At 44.5% G+C, this 17632-nt stretch overlaps 1 protein-coding gene across 2 annotated transcripts in view; it reads left to right on the top strand.

The window, feature by feature from the left end:
- The window catches only part of pcbp4 (poly(rC) binding protein 4), a 189876-nt gene extending 172962 nt beyond the window's left edge, over nt 1-16914 (top strand). The window contains exons 13-14 of one of the 2 annotated variants that reach the window (XM_052474143.1): nt 11858-12027; nt 13385-16914. In XM_052474143.1, coding sequence (XP_052330103.1) covers nt 11858-12027; nt 13385-13787 — 573 coding nt within the window. In that variant the 3' untranslated portion in view covers nt 13788-16914. Of the gene's footprint in view, nt 1-11857; nt 12028-13015; nt 13363-13384 lie in introns of those variants that run through there. The other variant, XM_052474144.1, reaches the window with a different exon arrangement.
- The last annotated feature ends 718 nt before the right edge of the window (nt 16915-17632 follow it).

The raw sequence follows: 17632 nt of genomic DNA, 5'->3' as shown, positions 1-17632 counted from the left end.
GGCACACTGTGCAATTTCACCCAGTAGATATGGGAGTTTATCAAAATTAGTTTTGTTTTTGAATTCTTTGTGGATCTGTGTAATCTGAGCGAAATATGTGTCTCTAATATGGTCATACATCTGGCAGGAGGTTAGGAAGTGCAGCTCAGTTTCCACCTCAGTTTGTGGGTAGTGAGCACATAGCCTGTCTACTCTTGAGAGCCATGTCTGCCTACGGCGGCCTTTCTCAATAGCAAGGCTATGCTCACTGAGTCTGTACATAGTCAAAGCTTTCCTTAAGTTTGGATCAGTCACAGTGGTCAGGTATTCTGCCACTGTGTACTCTCTGTTTAGGGCCAAATAGCATTCTAGTTTGCTCTGTTTTTTTGTACATTCTTTCCAATGTGTCGAGTAATTATCTTTTTGTTTTCTCATTATTTGGTTGGGTCTAATTGTGCTGCTGTCCTGGGGCTCTGTGGGGTGTGTTTGTGTTTGTGAACAGAGCCCCAGGGCCAGCTTGCTTAGGGGACTCTTCTCCAGGTTCATCTCTCTGTAGGTGATGGCTTTGTTATGGAAGGTTTGGGAATCGCTTCCTTTTAGGTGGTTGCAGAATTTAACAGCTCTTTTCTGGATTTTGATAATTAGTGAGTATCGGCCTAATTCTGCTCTGCATGCATTATTTGGTGTTCTGCGTTGTACACGGGGATGTTTTTGCAGAATTCTGCATGCAGAGTCTCAATTTGGTGTTTGTCCCATTTTGTAAAGTCTTGGTTGGTGAGCGGACCCCAGACCTCATATCCATAAAGGGCAATGGGCCCTATGACTGATTCAAGTATTTTTAGCCAGATCCTAATTGGTATGTTGAAATTGATGTTCCTTTTGATGGCATAGAATGCCCTTCTTGCCTTGTCTCTCAGATCGTTCACAGCTTTGTGGAAGTTACCTGTGGCGCTGATGTTTAGGCCGAGGTATGTATAGTTGTTTGTGTGCTCTAGGGCAACAGTGTCTAGATGGAATTTTGTATTTGTGGTCCTGGTGACTGGACCTTTTTTGGAACACCATTATTTTGGTCTTACTGAGATTTACTGTTAGGGCCCAGGTCTGACAGAATCTGTGCAGAAGATCTAGGTGCTGCTGTAGGCCCTCCTTGGTTGGTGACAGAAGAACCAGATCATTAGCAAACAGTAGACATTTGACTTCGGATTCTAGCAGGGGGAGGCCGGGTGCTGCAGATTTTTCTAGTGCCCGCGCCAATTTGTTGATATATATGTTGAAGAGGGTGGGGCTTAAGCTGCATCCCTGTCTCACCCCACGGACCTGTGGGAAGAAATGTGTGTGTTTTTTGCCAATTTTAACCGCACACTTGTTGTTTGTGTACATAGATTTTGTAATGTCGTATGTTTTACCCCCAACACCACTTTCCATCAGTTTGTATAGCAGACCCTCATGCCAGATTGAGTCGAGCGCTTTTTTGAAATCAACAAAGCATGAGAAGACTTTGCCTTTGTTTTTGTTTGTTTGTTTGTCAATTAGGGTGCGCAGGGTGAATACATGGTCTGTTATACGGTAATTTGGTAAAAAGACAATTTGACATTTGCTCAGTACATTGTTTTCATTGAGGAAATGTACGAGTCTGCTGTTAATGATAATGCAGAGGATTTTCCCAAGGTTACTGTTGACGCATATTCCACGGTAGTTATTGGGGTCAAATTTGTCTCTCTCTCTTTCTCCTCTCTCTCTCTCTCTCTCTCTCTCTCTCTCTCTCTCTCTCTTTTATCTCTCTATCTCTCTCTCTTCTCTCTCTCTCTTTTCTCTCTCTATCTCTCTCTCTTCTCTCTCTCTATCGCTCTCTCTCTCTCTATCTATCTCTCTCTATCTTCTCTCTCTCTCTCTCTCTCTCTCTCTCTCTCTCTCTCTCTGTCTCTCTCTCTCCTCTCCCCTCTCTCTCTCTCTCTCTTCTCTCTCTCTCTCTATCTCTCTTTTCTCTCTCTCTCTCTCTCTCTCTCTCTCTCTCTCTCTCTCTCTCTCTCTCTCTCTCTCTCTCTCTCTCTCTCTCTCTCTCTCTCTCCCTCTCTCTCTCCTCTCTCTCTCGCTTTATCTCTCTCTCTTTTCTCTCCTCTCTCTTCTCACTCTCTCTTTATCTCTATCTTTTATCTTTCTCTCTCTCTTCTATCTCCCTCTCTTTTCTCTCCCTATCTCTCCCAATCTCTCTTCTCTCTCTCTCTTCTCTCTCTCACTTTTCTCCCTGAAGGAGAACAATAGGAAAAAGAGGGAGAAGGTTGGGGGAAAGAGAGCGATAGAAGAGAGAGAGGAGGAAGCCAGTCAAGAGAGAGGAGAGAGAGAGGGGGTAGAGAGAGAGAGTGGGCGAGATAGATAGCGGGAGAGAGAAAGAGAGAGGAAGGCAGTTGAGAGAGGACAGAGATTGGGGGTAGAGAGAGAGAGAGCGAGAGAAAGAGAGATAGCGGGAGAGAGAACGAGAGAAGGGGGGAGGGAGTCTAGAAAGAGGGGAGAGAAGGGTTAAAGAGAGAGAGAGAGGAGAGAGAGAGAAGGGGTAGAGAGAGAGAAAGAGAGCCAAAAGAGAGCAAGCTAGAGAGAGATAGGGAAAGAGAGAGAGTCCGGAGCACATAAACACAATAGCAACCACAGAGAGGCAGAGAGGCACTAAGCCCGACAGGCACGCACTGCTGAAAACGGCCCAGAGAGGCTCTATCTGGGTGTGTGTGTGTGTGTGTGTGTGTGTGTGTGTGTGTGTGTGTGTGTGTGTGTGTGTGTGTGTGTGTGTGTGTGTGTGTGTGTGTGTGTGTGTGTGTGTGTGTGTGTGTGTGTGTGTGTGTGTGTGTGTGTGTGTGTGTGTGTGTGTGTGTGTGTGTGTGTGCAGGGTGGGCTGTGGCGTCCTCCACCAGTTCCACATAACAAGCTTTTTTCTTCACATTACAGCTGCAGCAGGGAATCCACCCCAAAATAGCCCTGTTTCCACTGTGTCCACATCCATCTAACATCGTTCAGACAGTCCTGTGTTGTGTGTCAGACAGACTGGGAGATGGGAGGCTGGCTACAGTCCTGTGTTGTGTGTCAGACAGACTGGGAGATGGGAGGCTGGCTACAGTCCTGTGTTGTGTGTCAGACAGACTGAGAGATGGGAGGCTGGCCTGGCGTGGCTTCGGTCCTGTGTTGTGTGTCAGACAGACTGGGAGATGGGAGGCTGGCTACAGTCCTGTGCTGTGTGTCAGACAGACTGAGAGACGGGAGGCTGGCCTGGCGTGGCTACAGTCCTGTGTTGTGTGTCAGACAGACTGAGAGATAGGAGGCTGGCTACAGTCCTGTGTTGTGTGTCAGACAGACTGAGAGATGGGAGGCTGGCCTGGCGTGGCTTCAGTCCTGTGTTGTGTGTCAGACAGACTGGGAGATGGGAGGCTGGCTACAGTCCTGTGTTGTGTGTCAGACAGACTGAGAGATGGGAGGCTGGCCTGGCGTGGCTTCGGTCCTGTGTTGTGTGTCAGACAGACTGGGAGATGGGAGGCTGGCTACAGTCCTGTGCTGTGTGTCAGACAGACTGAGAGACGGGAGGCTGGCCTGGCGTGGCTACAGTCCTGTGTTGTGTGTCAGACAGACTGAGAGATAGGAGGCTGGCTTCAGTTCTGTGCTGTGTGTCAGACAGACTGAGAGATGGGAGGGTGGCTTCAGTCCTGTGCTGTGTGTCAGACAGACTGAGAGATGGGAGGCTGGCCTGGCGTGGCTTCAGTCCTGTGTTGTGTGTCAAACAGACTGAGAGATGGGAGGGTGGCTTCAGTCCTGTGCTGTGTGTCAGACAGACTGGGAGATGGGAGGCTGGCCTGGCGTGGCTTCAGTCCTGTGCTGTGTGTCAAACAGAGTGGTTCAGACCTGGCACTCATCTGTGGGCACTTAGCTTCGTCCCCCAAATAATCAGCAGGCCATTAATAGACTGCAGTGGGGGATGTGGAGGGAGGGAGCTGTAACAGTTCAGTTCAGGCCCTGGGTGAGAGAGAGAGAGAGAGAGAGAGAGAGAGAGAGAGAGAGAGAGAGAGAGAGAGAGAGAGAGAGAGAGAGAGAGAGAGAGAGAGAGAGAGAGAGAGAGAGAGAGAGAGAGAGAGAGAGAGAGAGATGGGGAGAGAGAGAGATGGGGAGAGAGAGAGATAGAGAGAGAGAGAGAGAGAGAGAGAGAGAGAGAGAGAGAGAGAGAGAGAGACATTGGACATTCTATGGAACAAAAAGCCTTCACTATATCATCCTGGAATATCCAAGGCCCGCGGTCATCTGCCTTTGGCCTAAAGAGCAGAAACCCGGACTTCACCAAAGAAATCGGTAATACAGACATTGTCATCCTGCAAGAAACCTGGTATAGAGGAGACGGACCCACTGGTTGCCCTCTAGGTTACAGAGAGCTGGTAGTCCCATCCACCAAACTACCAGGTGTGAAACAGGGAAGGGACTTAGGGGGTATGCTAATTTGGTATAGAGCAGACCTAACTCACTCCATTAAATTAATCAAAACAGGAACATTCTACATTTGGCTAGAAATTCAAAAGGAAATGATCCTAACAGAGAAAATGTCCTCCTGTGTGCTACCTATATCCCCCCACTAGAATCCCCATATTTTAATGAAGACAGCTTCTCCATCCTGGAGGGCGAAATCAATCATTTCCAGGCCCAGGGACATGTACTAGTCTGTGGCGACCTAAATGCCAGAACCGGACAAGAACCTGACACCCTCAGCACACAGGGGGACAAACATCTGCCTGGAGGTGACAGCATCCCTCCCACATATGCCCCTAGGCACAACTATGACAACATAACCAACAAAAACGGGTCACAACTCCTGCAGCTCTGTCGCACGCTGGGTATGTACATAGTCAACGGTAGGCTTCGAGGGGACTCCTATGGTAGGTACACCTATAGCTCATCTCTTGGCAGTAGTACTGTAGACTACTTTATCACTGACCTCAACCCAGAATCTCTCAGAGCGTTCACAGTCAGTCCACTAACACCCCTATCAGACCACAGCAAAATCACAGTCTACTTAAACAGAGCAATACTCAACCATGAGGCATCAAAGCCAAAGGAACTGAGTAACATTAAGAAATGCTATAGGTGGAAGGAATGCAGTTTGGAAACCTACCAAAAACAATTAGGCAACAACAAATTCAATCCCTTTTAGACAATTTCCTGGGTAAAACGTTCCACTGTAATAGTGAAGGTGTAAACTTGGCAGTAGAAAATCTTAACAGTATATTTGACCTCTCAGCTTCCCTATCAAATCTAAAAATCTCAAATAGAAAACCGAAGAAAATTAACAATAATGACAAATGGTTTGATGAGGAATGCAAAAATCTAAGAAAGAAATTGAGAAACCTGTCCAACCAAAAACATAGAGACCCGGAAAACCTGAGTCTACGCCTTCACTATGGTGAATCACTAAAACATTACAGAAATACACTACGGAAAAGAAGGAACAGCATGTCAGAAATCAGCTCAATGCAATTGAAGAATCCATAGACTCTAACCACTTCTGGGAAAATTGGAAAACACTAAACAAACAACAACACGAATAATTATCTATCCAAAATGGAGATGTATGGGTAAACCACTTCTCCAATCTTTTGGTTCTATAACAAAGAACAAAGAGCAAAAACATATACATGATCAAATACAGATCTTAGAATCAACTATTAAAGACTACCAGAACCCACTGGATTCTCCAATTACATTGAATGAGTTACAGGACAAAATAAAAACCCTCCAACCCAAAAAGGCCTGTGGTGTCGATGGTATCCTCAATGAAATGATCAAATATACAGACAACAAATTCCAATTGGCTATACTAAAACTCTTTAACATCATACTTAGCTCTGGCATCTTCCCCAATATTTGGAACCAAGGACTGATCACCCCAATCCACAAAAGTGGAGACAAATTTGACCCCAATAACTACCGTGGAATATGTGTCAACAGTAACCTTGGGAAAATCCTCTGCATTATTATTAACAGCAGACTCGTACATTTCCTCAATGAAAACAATGTACTGAGCAAATGTCAAATTGGCTTTTACCAAATTACCGTACAACAGACCATGTATTCACCCTGCACACCTTAATTGACAACCAAACAAACCAAAACAAAGGCAAAGTCTTCTCATGCTTTGTTGATTTCAAAAAGCCTTCGACTCAATTTGGCATGAGGGTCTGCTATACAAACTGATGGAAAGTGGTGTTGGGGGTAAAACATATGACATTATAAAATCCATGTACACAAACAACAAGTGTGCGGTTAAAATTGGCAAAAACACACACAATTCTTCACACAGGGTCGTGGGGTTAGACAGGGATGCAGCTTAAGCCCCACCCTCTTCAACATTTATATCAACGAACTGGCGCGGGCACTAGAAAAGTCTGCAGCACCCGGCCTCCCCTGCTAGAATCCGAAGTCAAATGTCTGCTGTTTGCTGATGATCTGGTGCTTCTGTCACCAACCAAGGAGGGCCTACAGCAGCACCTAGATCTTATGCACAGATTCTGTCAGACCTGGGCCCTGACAGTAAATCTCAGTAAGACCAAAATAATGGTGTTCCAAAAAAGGTCCAGTCACCAGGACCACAAATACAAATTCCATCTAGACACTGTTGCCCTAGAGCACACAAAAACTATACATACCTTGGCCTAAACATCAGCGCCACAGGTAACTTCCACAAAGGTGTGAACGATCTGAGAGACAAGGCAAGAAGGGCATTCTATGCCATCAAAAGAAACATAAATTTCAACATACCAATTAGGATTTGGCAAAAATACTTGAATCAGTCATAGAGCCCATTGCCCTTTATGGTTGTGAGGTCTGGGGTCCGCTCACCAACCAAGACTTCACAAAATGGGACAAACACCAAATTGAGACTCTGCACGCAGAATTCTGCAAAAATATCCTCCGTGTACAACGTAAAACACCAAATAATGCATGCAGAGCAGAATTAGGCCGATACCCACTAATTATCAAAATCCAGAAAAGAGCCATTAAATTCTACAACCACCTAAAAGGAAGCGATTCACAAACCTTCCATAACAAAGCCATCACAAACAGAGAGATGAACCTGGAGAAGAGTCCCTAAGCAAGCTGGTCCTGGGGCTCTGTTCAAACACAAACACACCCTACAGAGCCCCAGGACAACAGCACAATTAGACCCAACCAAATCATGAGAAAACAAAAAGATAATTACTTAACACATTGGAAAGAATTAACAAAAAAACAGAGCAAACTAGAATGCTATTTGGCCCTACACAGAGAGTACACAGCGGCAGAATACCTGACCACTGTGACTGACCCAAAATTAAGGAAAGCTTTGACTATGTACAGACTCAGTGAGCATAGCCTTGCTATTGAGAAAGGCCGCCGTAGGCAGACATGGCTCTCAAGAGTAGACAGGCTATGTGCTCACTACCCACAAACTGAGGTGGAAACTGAGCTGCACTTCCTAACCTCCTGCCAGATGTATGACCATATTAGAGAGACATATTTCCCCCAGATCACACAGATCCACAAAGAATTCGAAAACATATCCAATTTTGAAAAACTCCCATACCTACTGGGTGAAATTCCACAGTGTGCCATCACAGCAGCAAGATTTGTGACCTGTTGCCACGAGAAAAGGGCAACCAGTGAAGAACAAACACCATTGTAAATACAACCCATATTTATGCTTATTTATTTTATCTTGTGTCCTTTAATTATTTGTACATTGTGTATATATATATATATATATATATATATATATATATATATATATATATATTTGTAATGTCTTTACTGTTTTGAAACTGTTGTATGTGTAATGTTTACTGTTAATTTTTGTTGTTTTTCACTTTATATATTCACTTTGTATGTTGTCTACCTCACTTGCTTTGGCAATGTTAACACATGTTTCCCATGCCAATAAAGCCCTTGAATTGAATTGAATTGAGAGAGAGAGAGAGAGAGAGAGAGAGAGAGAGAGAGAGAGAGAGAGAGAGAGAGAGAGAGAGAGAGAGAGAGAGAGAGAGAGAGAGAGAAAGAGAGAGAGAGTAAGAGAGAGAGGACATGAGAGCAGAGGAGTGAGGGGGGAACTAAATGGGGTCATGGTCTGTCCATCAGACAGCATATCTACCTGTCAACACGTCCATGTTGGTGTCGCTTCATCACCTGTCCAGGTCTCAGACATGACAGGGGACATGTCCCAAATGGTACCCTATTCCTTAGGAGACACAGGGCTGGATAACCTTTATCCTTACATTAGGGCCCCTCCATCACCTGTCTCCTTACATTAGGGCCCCTCCATCACCTGTCTCCTGACATGAGAAGCCCCTCCATCACCTTTCTCCTTACATGAGGGCCCCTCCATCACCTGTCTCCTTACATTAGGGCCCCTCCATCACCTGTCTCCTGACATGAGAAGCCCCTCCATCACCTTTCTCCTTACATGAGGGCCCCTCCATCACCTGTCTCCTTACATTAGGGCCCCTCCATCACCTGTCTCCTGACATGAGGGCCCCTCCATCACCTTTCTCCTTACATGAGGGCCCCTCCATCACCTTTCTCCTTATATGAGGGCCCCTCCATCACCTTTCTCCTTACATGAGGGCCCCTCCATCACCTGTCTCCTGACATTAGGAACCCTCCATCACCTGTCTCCTTACATTAGTACCCCTCCATCACCTGTCTCCTTACATTAGGGCCCCTCCATCACCTTTCTCCTTACATGAGGGCCCCTCCATCACCTTTCTCCTTATATGAGGGCCCCTCCATCACCTTTGTCACTCTGCTGTAGAGCTCATCACTCCCTAACTGGGAGGGGGCCAGAGACAATTACTCGATGCCGACACATCTTTCTAGCTGATATGAGGGCCCCTCCATCACCTGTCTCCTGACATTAGGAACCCTCCATCACCTGTCTCCTTACATTAGTACCCCTCCATCACCTGTCTCCTTACATTAGGGCCCCTCCATCACCTGTCTCCTGACATTAGGGCCCCTCCATCACCTGTCTCCTGACATTAGGGCCCCTCCATCACCTGTCTCCTTACATTAGGGCCCCTCCATCACCAGTCTCCTTACATTGGGGCCCCTCCATCACCTGTCTCCTTACATTAGGGCCCCTCTATCACCAGTCTCCTTACATTAGGGCCTCTCAATCAAGTGCTTCAGGCCTGACACTGGACGGGACTAAATCAAATCAAAATCAAATCAAATTTTATTTATATAGCCCTTCGTACATCAGCTGATGTTAGCATGTCTTGAGGGTATGATATTTGTGAGTTTGTAACTTTCCCATTCATCATTATTCAGGATTCATTCAGGACTATCTGTAACCATGGTAGCATCCACATTCAGTGTTTAGAAACATATTATATTCTAATTTACAATAAAAGTGACTCCAAAATGACAAAATACATTATTTACCATTCATTACTATTGGGCACAAAATAATCTAAAACCAAAACAAACAGCACAGCCATTCAACAAGTTTGTCACGAGCTTGATGTAATTATTGGACCAAATACTTAACTTATTACTACTTTAATCCACGTATAAGTGAATTTGTTCCAATACTTGTAGTACCTTAAATGGGGGGGGCTATGTACAGAAAGTGCTGTAATTACTAAAACGGTTTACCCAATATGGATGAAAATACTCTCAAAAGAAAACTGACAGTCTGCACTTTAACCTCATAGTCATTGTATCATTTCAAAAACAAAGTGCTGGAGAACAGAGCCAAAACAAACCAAAATGTGTCACTGTCCCAATACTTTGAAACAAAGTGATGAGTCCAAACAAAAAGGTAGTGCAAAAACAGTCTGATAGTCCGTTTAGCTACACTATATATACACAAGTATGTGGACACACCTTCAGATTAGTGGTGATGAAAAACCACAGCCAAACCCGTTGCTGACATGTAGTATAACATTGATCACACAGTCATGCAATCTCCATAGACAAACATTGGCAGTAGAATGGGCGTTACTGAAGAGATGTGACTTTCAACACGGCAACGTCATAGGATGTCACCTTGAAAACAAGTCAGTTCGTCAAAAGTCTGCCTTGCTAGAGCTGCCCCGGTAAACTGTAAGTACTGTGAAGTGGAAACGGAACTAGGATCAATAACGGCTCAGTGGTAGGCCACACAAGCTCACAGAACACCGTCTGTCCTCGGCTGCAACACTCACTACCGAGTTCCAAACTGCCTCTGGTAGCAACGTCAGCACAATAACTGTTCATCGGGAGCTTCATGAAATGGGTTTCCATGGCCGCACACAAGCCTAAGATCACCATGCATAATGCCAAGCATTAGCTGGAGTGGTGTAAAGCTCGCCGCCATTGGATTCTGGAGCAGTGGAAACGCGTTCTCTGGAGTGATGAAACACTCTTCACCATCTGGCAGTCTGACAGATGAATCTGGGTTTGGCGGATGCCAGGAAAACGCTACCTGTCTCAATGCATAGTGCCAACTGTAAAGTTTGGTGGAGGAGCAATAATGGTCTGGGGCTGTTTATCATGATTCGGGGCCCTTAGGTCCAGTGAAGGGAAATCTTAACACTACAGCTACAATGACATTCTAGATGATTCTGTGTTTCCAACTTTGTAGTAACAGTTTGTGGGAGGCCCTTTCCTGTTTCAGCATGACAATGTCCCCGAGCACAAAGCGAGGTCCATACATAAATGGTTTGTTGAGATGGGTGTGGAAGAACATGATTGGCCTGCACAGAGCCTTGACCTCAAACCCATCGAATACCTTTGGGATGAATTTGAACGCCGACTGCGAGCCAGGCCTAATCGCCCAACCTCAGTGTCCGACCTCACTAATGCTCTTGTGACTGAACGGAAGCAAGTCCCCGCAGCAATGTTCCAACATCTAGTGGAAAGCCTTCCTAGAAGAGTGGAGGCTATTATAGCAGCAATGTTCCAACATCTAGTAGAAAGCCTTCCTAGAAGAGTGGAGGCTATTATAGCAGCAAAGTTCCAACATCTAGTGGAAATTCTGACCCCTGATTTGGGATGTTATTGGCTTTTCTACTAGTAGATGAGTTAGGCTCTGAGACACAAGCGATGAGCTTAGAGCGAGTGTATGTTTGTTTATAAAACTCAAGACAATGTTGTTTTTTCCCCCCATGATACACAAACCTTTATATATTTATATTGGATGTATCTTTTATCCTGTGAAGTCACATTGAAGTAACATTGAAGTCACATTGAAGTCACATTGAAGTCACATTGAAGTCACATTGAAGTCACATTGAAGTCACATTGAAGTAACATTGAAGTCACATTGAAGTCACATTGAAGTCACATTGAAGTCACATTGCGATTCACATCTCTGTTTTTCAAGTGAGCCCTGGACATTATTTAGTATTATCAACAGTAAATTCCTTCTCCATGGTTATTGTGATCTGATTGTCACATTTCACATTGGTCACCTTCACGTTCCTCCTTTAACTCGTTAGCCCCATCATCGGGCGTCAGGGCACCAAGATTGCGATTCACACAGCCCACATTATTTAGTATTATCACACACTGATTGTTATGGTCACACACACACACACACACACACACACACACACACACACACACACACACACACACACACACACACACACACACACACACACACACACACACACACACACACACACACACTCACTCACTCTCTCTCTCTCTCTCTCTCTCTCTCTCTCTCTCTCTCTCTCTCTCTCTCACACACACAAACACACACACACACAACTCTCACACACACACACACACTCACACACACAAACACACACACACACACACACACTAACACACTCACACACACACACACACCTCTCCCCTTTCGTCCTAACGGGACCCGTCCTTCTGCCCCAAGCTCATCGGCTCCATCATCGGGCGTCAGGGCACCAAGATCAATGAGATCCGCCAGGTGTCAGGGGCTCAGATAAAGATCGGTAGCCAGCTGGACAGCACCAGTGATAGAGCCGTCACCATCACAGGGACACCCATCTCTATCAACCTGGCCCAATACCTCATCACCTCCTGGTAAGACAAAGTTCTGGTCCTCTGTAGCTCAGTTGGTAGAGCTTCTAACACCATGGTTTCGTCAAATGTATGTACTCAAGACTGTAAATCACTTTGGATTAATGTGTCCCCTGAATGGCATATACTGTATTATGATATGTATTGTTATATATTAACTCTGGCCCCACTCAGGGTTTACCTGGGCTGTGTTCAGTAAGGCACAAAACAGAAGAAAATGTTCCAATATGTTTTGCAATGGAAAATGAATATAGACCTTTCTTATTGGACAAGTCCAGGTAGTCCCTCCATGTTTCAGTCCGTTTTCTTCGGTTCAGTGCCTAATGAACATGACCCTCGTCAAGCCCTACTCATGATCCCAGGGGGACATTTCACTGCTTCAAAGACAGTCTTAACTTTTATCTACCTCCACAGGTTACAGATTTGTTTAATCTTGTTATAACATAACGTTGACACATTCATTTTCAACAGCTCGTCCTATAAGAAAACTAGCAACACATTTTGAAGTATGTACTAAAACTGCTGATTAAAATCAAGTATTTTATCTTGTGACGATTATTTATGTTGTGTGACTGCTCTCGGGAAGGACCTCTCCCCTCCAATCAGAAGAGATGTCAGACTACATCGTTCGCTCACCCTCTCTGCTGCCAAGTGTTGTATCAGACAGTTGAAAGTGACTGAATTTTGAACATACCCCATTTCTACAAAGAACAAAGATTTGACTGTGTAGCCAGATGGACATTCCAATCATGAATTCTACCCTAAAAAACCACTGTAGTCATGCTGCACTAGACATTATACACGGTATATTACACTGTATTACACACTGCATACACATTGTAGTATTATTACAGACAATACAAATACAATATGAAATATATATGTATTTATATATTTATATATTGACAAATACAATATGTATCTTTGATCCTTTACAGAATAAGGAAAATCCTAATGAACTTTGAACTTATTTGTGTTTCCCTCACCCAAGCCCTTACCCAAGCCATCACCCTGACTTATAGCACCCACTCCTTCCATGAGAGCCAGAAAGATCCCCCCCCCCCCTAAAATAATCTGTTACAACCTCCAGAAATACACACCTCTTTTATCATTTAGATTTTTAATCTCCTTTTGATTTGATTTCTTTAATTTCACTCAATTTCTCTTTTTTTAACATGTCTTTTATTTCTTTAACCTTCTAATCCTTTTCCATCCGTTACTCCCTCCTTCCCCCTTCCCTCCTTCCCTCCACCCTCCTTCCCTTGTCCTTCCCTCCACCCTCCTTCCCTCCCTACACCTCAAACCCCCCCCCTTCTTCCTCCACCTCCTATCCTCCTCCTCCTCCTATCACCTTGTGCAGTTTAGAGACCGCCAAATCCACCGCCCAGTCTTCCTCCATGTCGACCCCTGCTGACCTCACCATGGCCTACAGCCAACCGCCCTCCCCAGCCCAATCTTCAGCTGTGGCTGCTGCCACCCTGGCTGCCATGGGCTGCCCTGGCATGTCCCACCCCCACCCCCACGCTGCAGTCCCCATGATGGGCACCCACCCCTATGGGGCCCTCCCCCTCTCCAGCCTCCTTGGAATGCAATCCATGAAATCCATCCAATCTGTACCCTTCCTGGCTTTATCCAACCCTGCCGCCAATGCAGCCGCCGCCGCTGGGGCCCATGCCCAGGCCCAGATCTCCTACACAGCGAAGATCTCCTCGGCCAACGGGATCGGGAAGAAACCGGAGAGACAGAAGTTTGCGCCATACTGATGACGTCCGTCTCCATCCCGCCATCACTCCATCCTTCTCTCCAGCTCTCACTTCCGTCCCTGAGACAAGAAAGAAATGGGGGAAGAATGGAAGGAAGGTCTGTTTTTGTTGTTGTTATATTCCTCCATTCTCTTCTCTCTTCTAGTTGTGTAGTACATTCTAGAGACTTTAGCCCTTACCTTCAATACACTAAGAGGAACTTTGGATTAGTTCGTATAGAAAGCTATATTTATGTTGTCAGGCCGAGGAAGCCTATCAAGCCATAGTCTGTATCTCAGATGGAACCCATCTCAGATGGAACCCATCTCAAATGGAACCCATCTCAAATGGAACCCATCTCAGATGGAACCCATCTCAAATGGAACCCATCTCAGATGGAACCCATCTCAAATGGAACCCATCTCAAATGGAACCCATCTCAGATGGAACCCATCTCAAATGGAACCCATCTCAAATGGAACCCATCTCAGATGGAACCCATCTCAAATGGAACCCATCTCAAATGGAAGCCATCTCAGATGGAACCCATCTCAAATGGAACCCATCTCAGATGGAACCCATCTCAAATGGAACCCATCTCAGATGGAACCCATCTCACCTTTATAGTGCAGTTCTGTTGACCAGAGCTAATGGTGCTCCAGGGTTCTAGGCCCCACCAGGGTTCTGATCAAAAGTAGTGTATTGTATATGGAAAAGGGTTCTGTTTGAGATGCAGCCATAGACTATTATTTCCTTCACTTTTATCCTCCTCTCACCGTCCTACCATTCTACTCTACTGCTTTTATTTATTATTGACTTCTACTGAAATATTCCCACAACGAGTTTATACATTTAAACACTGGTGACTGATGCTCGACTGTATGTTCCTGTATCAGCTTTTATACTATGATGTGTGTTCCTTCCTTTATACAACTCCAAGTTTTTTCTTTTGTATTTGAAGAACGATGTAAAAAAAAAAAAAAAAAAAAAAATTGAAAATTACTTCAGACCTCTCTTTTAGTGTTATTTTTGTCATGTTTTTTTGCCACATTTTGTTAGAAATGTGTTGTTTAATTTATTTTATTTATTATGACGAGTATTACTTTTACAATAAAATGTTAGTTTTTTTAGGAGGAAAATGGCTCCAGGTACTACTACCAAAACTACTAATACTTCTCTTCCTTCCTGTCTCTTTTGACTAAAGAAGGCCTTTCTTCCTGTCTGTCTCCTACTAAAGCAAAGGTTTTTTTTAGCAACGTTAGGTTTCTGTTGAATAGAGAGAAAGTGTTTTTCCACATCTTATATGTCAATATAATGAATAATTGAACACGCTAAAAGCAGGGTACATGGATTTAAACACCTAAAGCCCTCTTGGGATGAGGGATGAGTGATGAGGGATGAGGGATGAGGGATGAGGGATGAGGATGTTTTTCTCACCCCGGCTGTCAAAATAATACTAGCTATTCTAATACTAGCTATTCTTGACTAATTCTGCATGTTTAGTTCGGCCACACACACACACACAAGCGCACGCGCACACACACACACACACACACACACACTGAAACACACACTGAAACACACACACACACACACACACACACACACACACACACACACACACACACACACACACACACACACACACACACACACTGAAACACACACACACACACGCACACACACACACACACACACGCACACACACACTGAAACACACACACACACAGGTTAAAACACACATTGGGCTGGGTCTTTGTGTTGACAGACTCTAAAGACCTAAATAACCACAAGCAGTGTGAAAGACAAGCAATACTGAAGTGAAGGAGTGCATCTGCTGGAGCCTACAGACCAATAGGGACAGACAGGACAACATATATACTACTACTACTACTACTACCACTGTAATACATTATAACTCTATCTTACTGGGGTGTTATTGCATTAGAGATGTTTTGTGTTGAGTTTTTATAAATATGCCGTAAAATATGAACTCACTTATTTTTATAAAAACACCGAAACGATGTAAGTTGTAGGGTATTTACTGTGTTCACTTACTAGTAAATCGCTCATTCATAGTCGGTCTCAAAAGCTGCCTTCTTCCCTGTACTGTGCACTACTTTTCACTACACTCGCTTGACATATAGTGCACTGTGTTGGCAAGGGTGCCTTTTTCGGGATGCAGACACCCCACTGAACGTTGTTGTCAAAACCTCCGTCCACCGTGTGTGTTTTCTGTTCTCTCCTAACGTCTCGCACTGTAGCCCACTGTAGCCCACTGTAGCCCACTGTAGCCCACTGTAGCCCACTGTAGCCCACTGTAGCCCACTGTAGGCCACTGTAGCCCACTGTAGCCCACTGTAGGCCACTGTAGCCCACTGTAGCCCACTGTAGCCCACTGTAGGCCATTTGCATGAGTTCCATTTTAATTGATGTCTATGCAAAACATCTCTTGATGGTTCAGCAAAATATATTTGTTGTTTTGCATAGCTCGTAGTAATCACTGAGACAATAGTGACTGATAGGAACGTTTTGGAGAGGATTACAGGGGGATCGGGACGCAAACAATCTGGTAACTCCACCCGTTGGTTTTCTAGAAATCCCGTTTTGAAGATTCCCAGAATCAATCATCAGGACATCTACAATCCTCCAACCAGGATTTCTGGAAAACCTGGGAATTTTGGAGAAAGTTACACGAATTTTGCGACCCTGGGATCAGCAATGCGGCATTTGTTTTGGCTCGGGGTTTTTTTTAACCATAAGGATGACTATATAAAAGCAATGCTCTCATTCCAACTCTTTCTTCTAATGCGGAAGACACACTTCAGTTGAAGGCATTCAGTTGTACGACTGACTAGGTATCCCCCCTTTTCCCTTTCCCTTTAATACACAATATGCACATGACTATAACCCAATCAAAAGGACACGAAACAATACAATATTGCACTTAAACATGAGCGTTTCTGTTGTCGTGGCAACATATCAACATATTCTATTGATTGGATACTGTCACACTTCTTGCAATGTGTTTTTTGTTTGTTTGCTAAACGATCCTCACAGGAAAAGTTCTGTCGTTTGAATCCACGTGAAGTTTTCCCTCCTGTTGTTTCTTTCTATACATTCTAATAAACAAAACAATATGCATCTACTTTGTTTTACCAGTCTCCTTTTTCCTCTCTAAGCATTTTATATTAAGCCCAGAAACTGTAGCTTAACTACCTAAACACATGAACGAGCACAAGTCTATGATGTCTGTTCAATTCAAAATGTATTTCAATTGAAAAAATGACTAGATTCAGTCAGATTGATATCCCACATAGTGTTGTTTTGCTGGTGGCGGAGGTGGAAATTGCATTACGGCTCGTGTTAGAGCTGTCACATCCACAAGCGTCTCGTTCCGTTACCTTGCCAGTGGATGCAATGAAACCACACCCCGCGATAATCTGTGAAATCCCATGCAGCCGCAACGCGTTACAAGTTCAAACACTCAGATTAGACTGAGGGGCATAAATCCCCCATCCAAAATAACATGAAAACAGGCATTAGCCTCACATCAATGGTTTGACATTTGAGAATCATTATTTCTAACATCAATAGAGCCTACACTTTTGTTTTTAATTTATAACGCAGTAGGGATAATAAAGGAAGTGATTTGTGGCAGACGGGAGCAGCTAATCACCGATACATCAGCTCATACCACAGCTACACCTCCAACATTCACCGATACATCAGCTCATACCACAGCTACACCTCCAACACTCACCGATACATCAGCTCATACCACAGCTACACCTCCAACACTCACCGATACATCAGCTCATACCACAGTTACACCTCCAACACTCACCGATACATCAGCTCATACC

This window comes from Oncorhynchus keta, chromosome 21 (assembly GCF_023373465.1).
Source record: "Oncorhynchus keta strain PuntledgeMale-10-30-2019 chromosome 21, Oket_V2, whole genome shotgun sequence".
NCBI lineage: Eukaryota > Metazoa > Chordata > Actinopteri > Salmoniformes > Salmonidae > Oncorhynchus > Oncorhynchus keta.
This window is presented reverse-complemented; position numbering and strand designations above follow the sequence as displayed.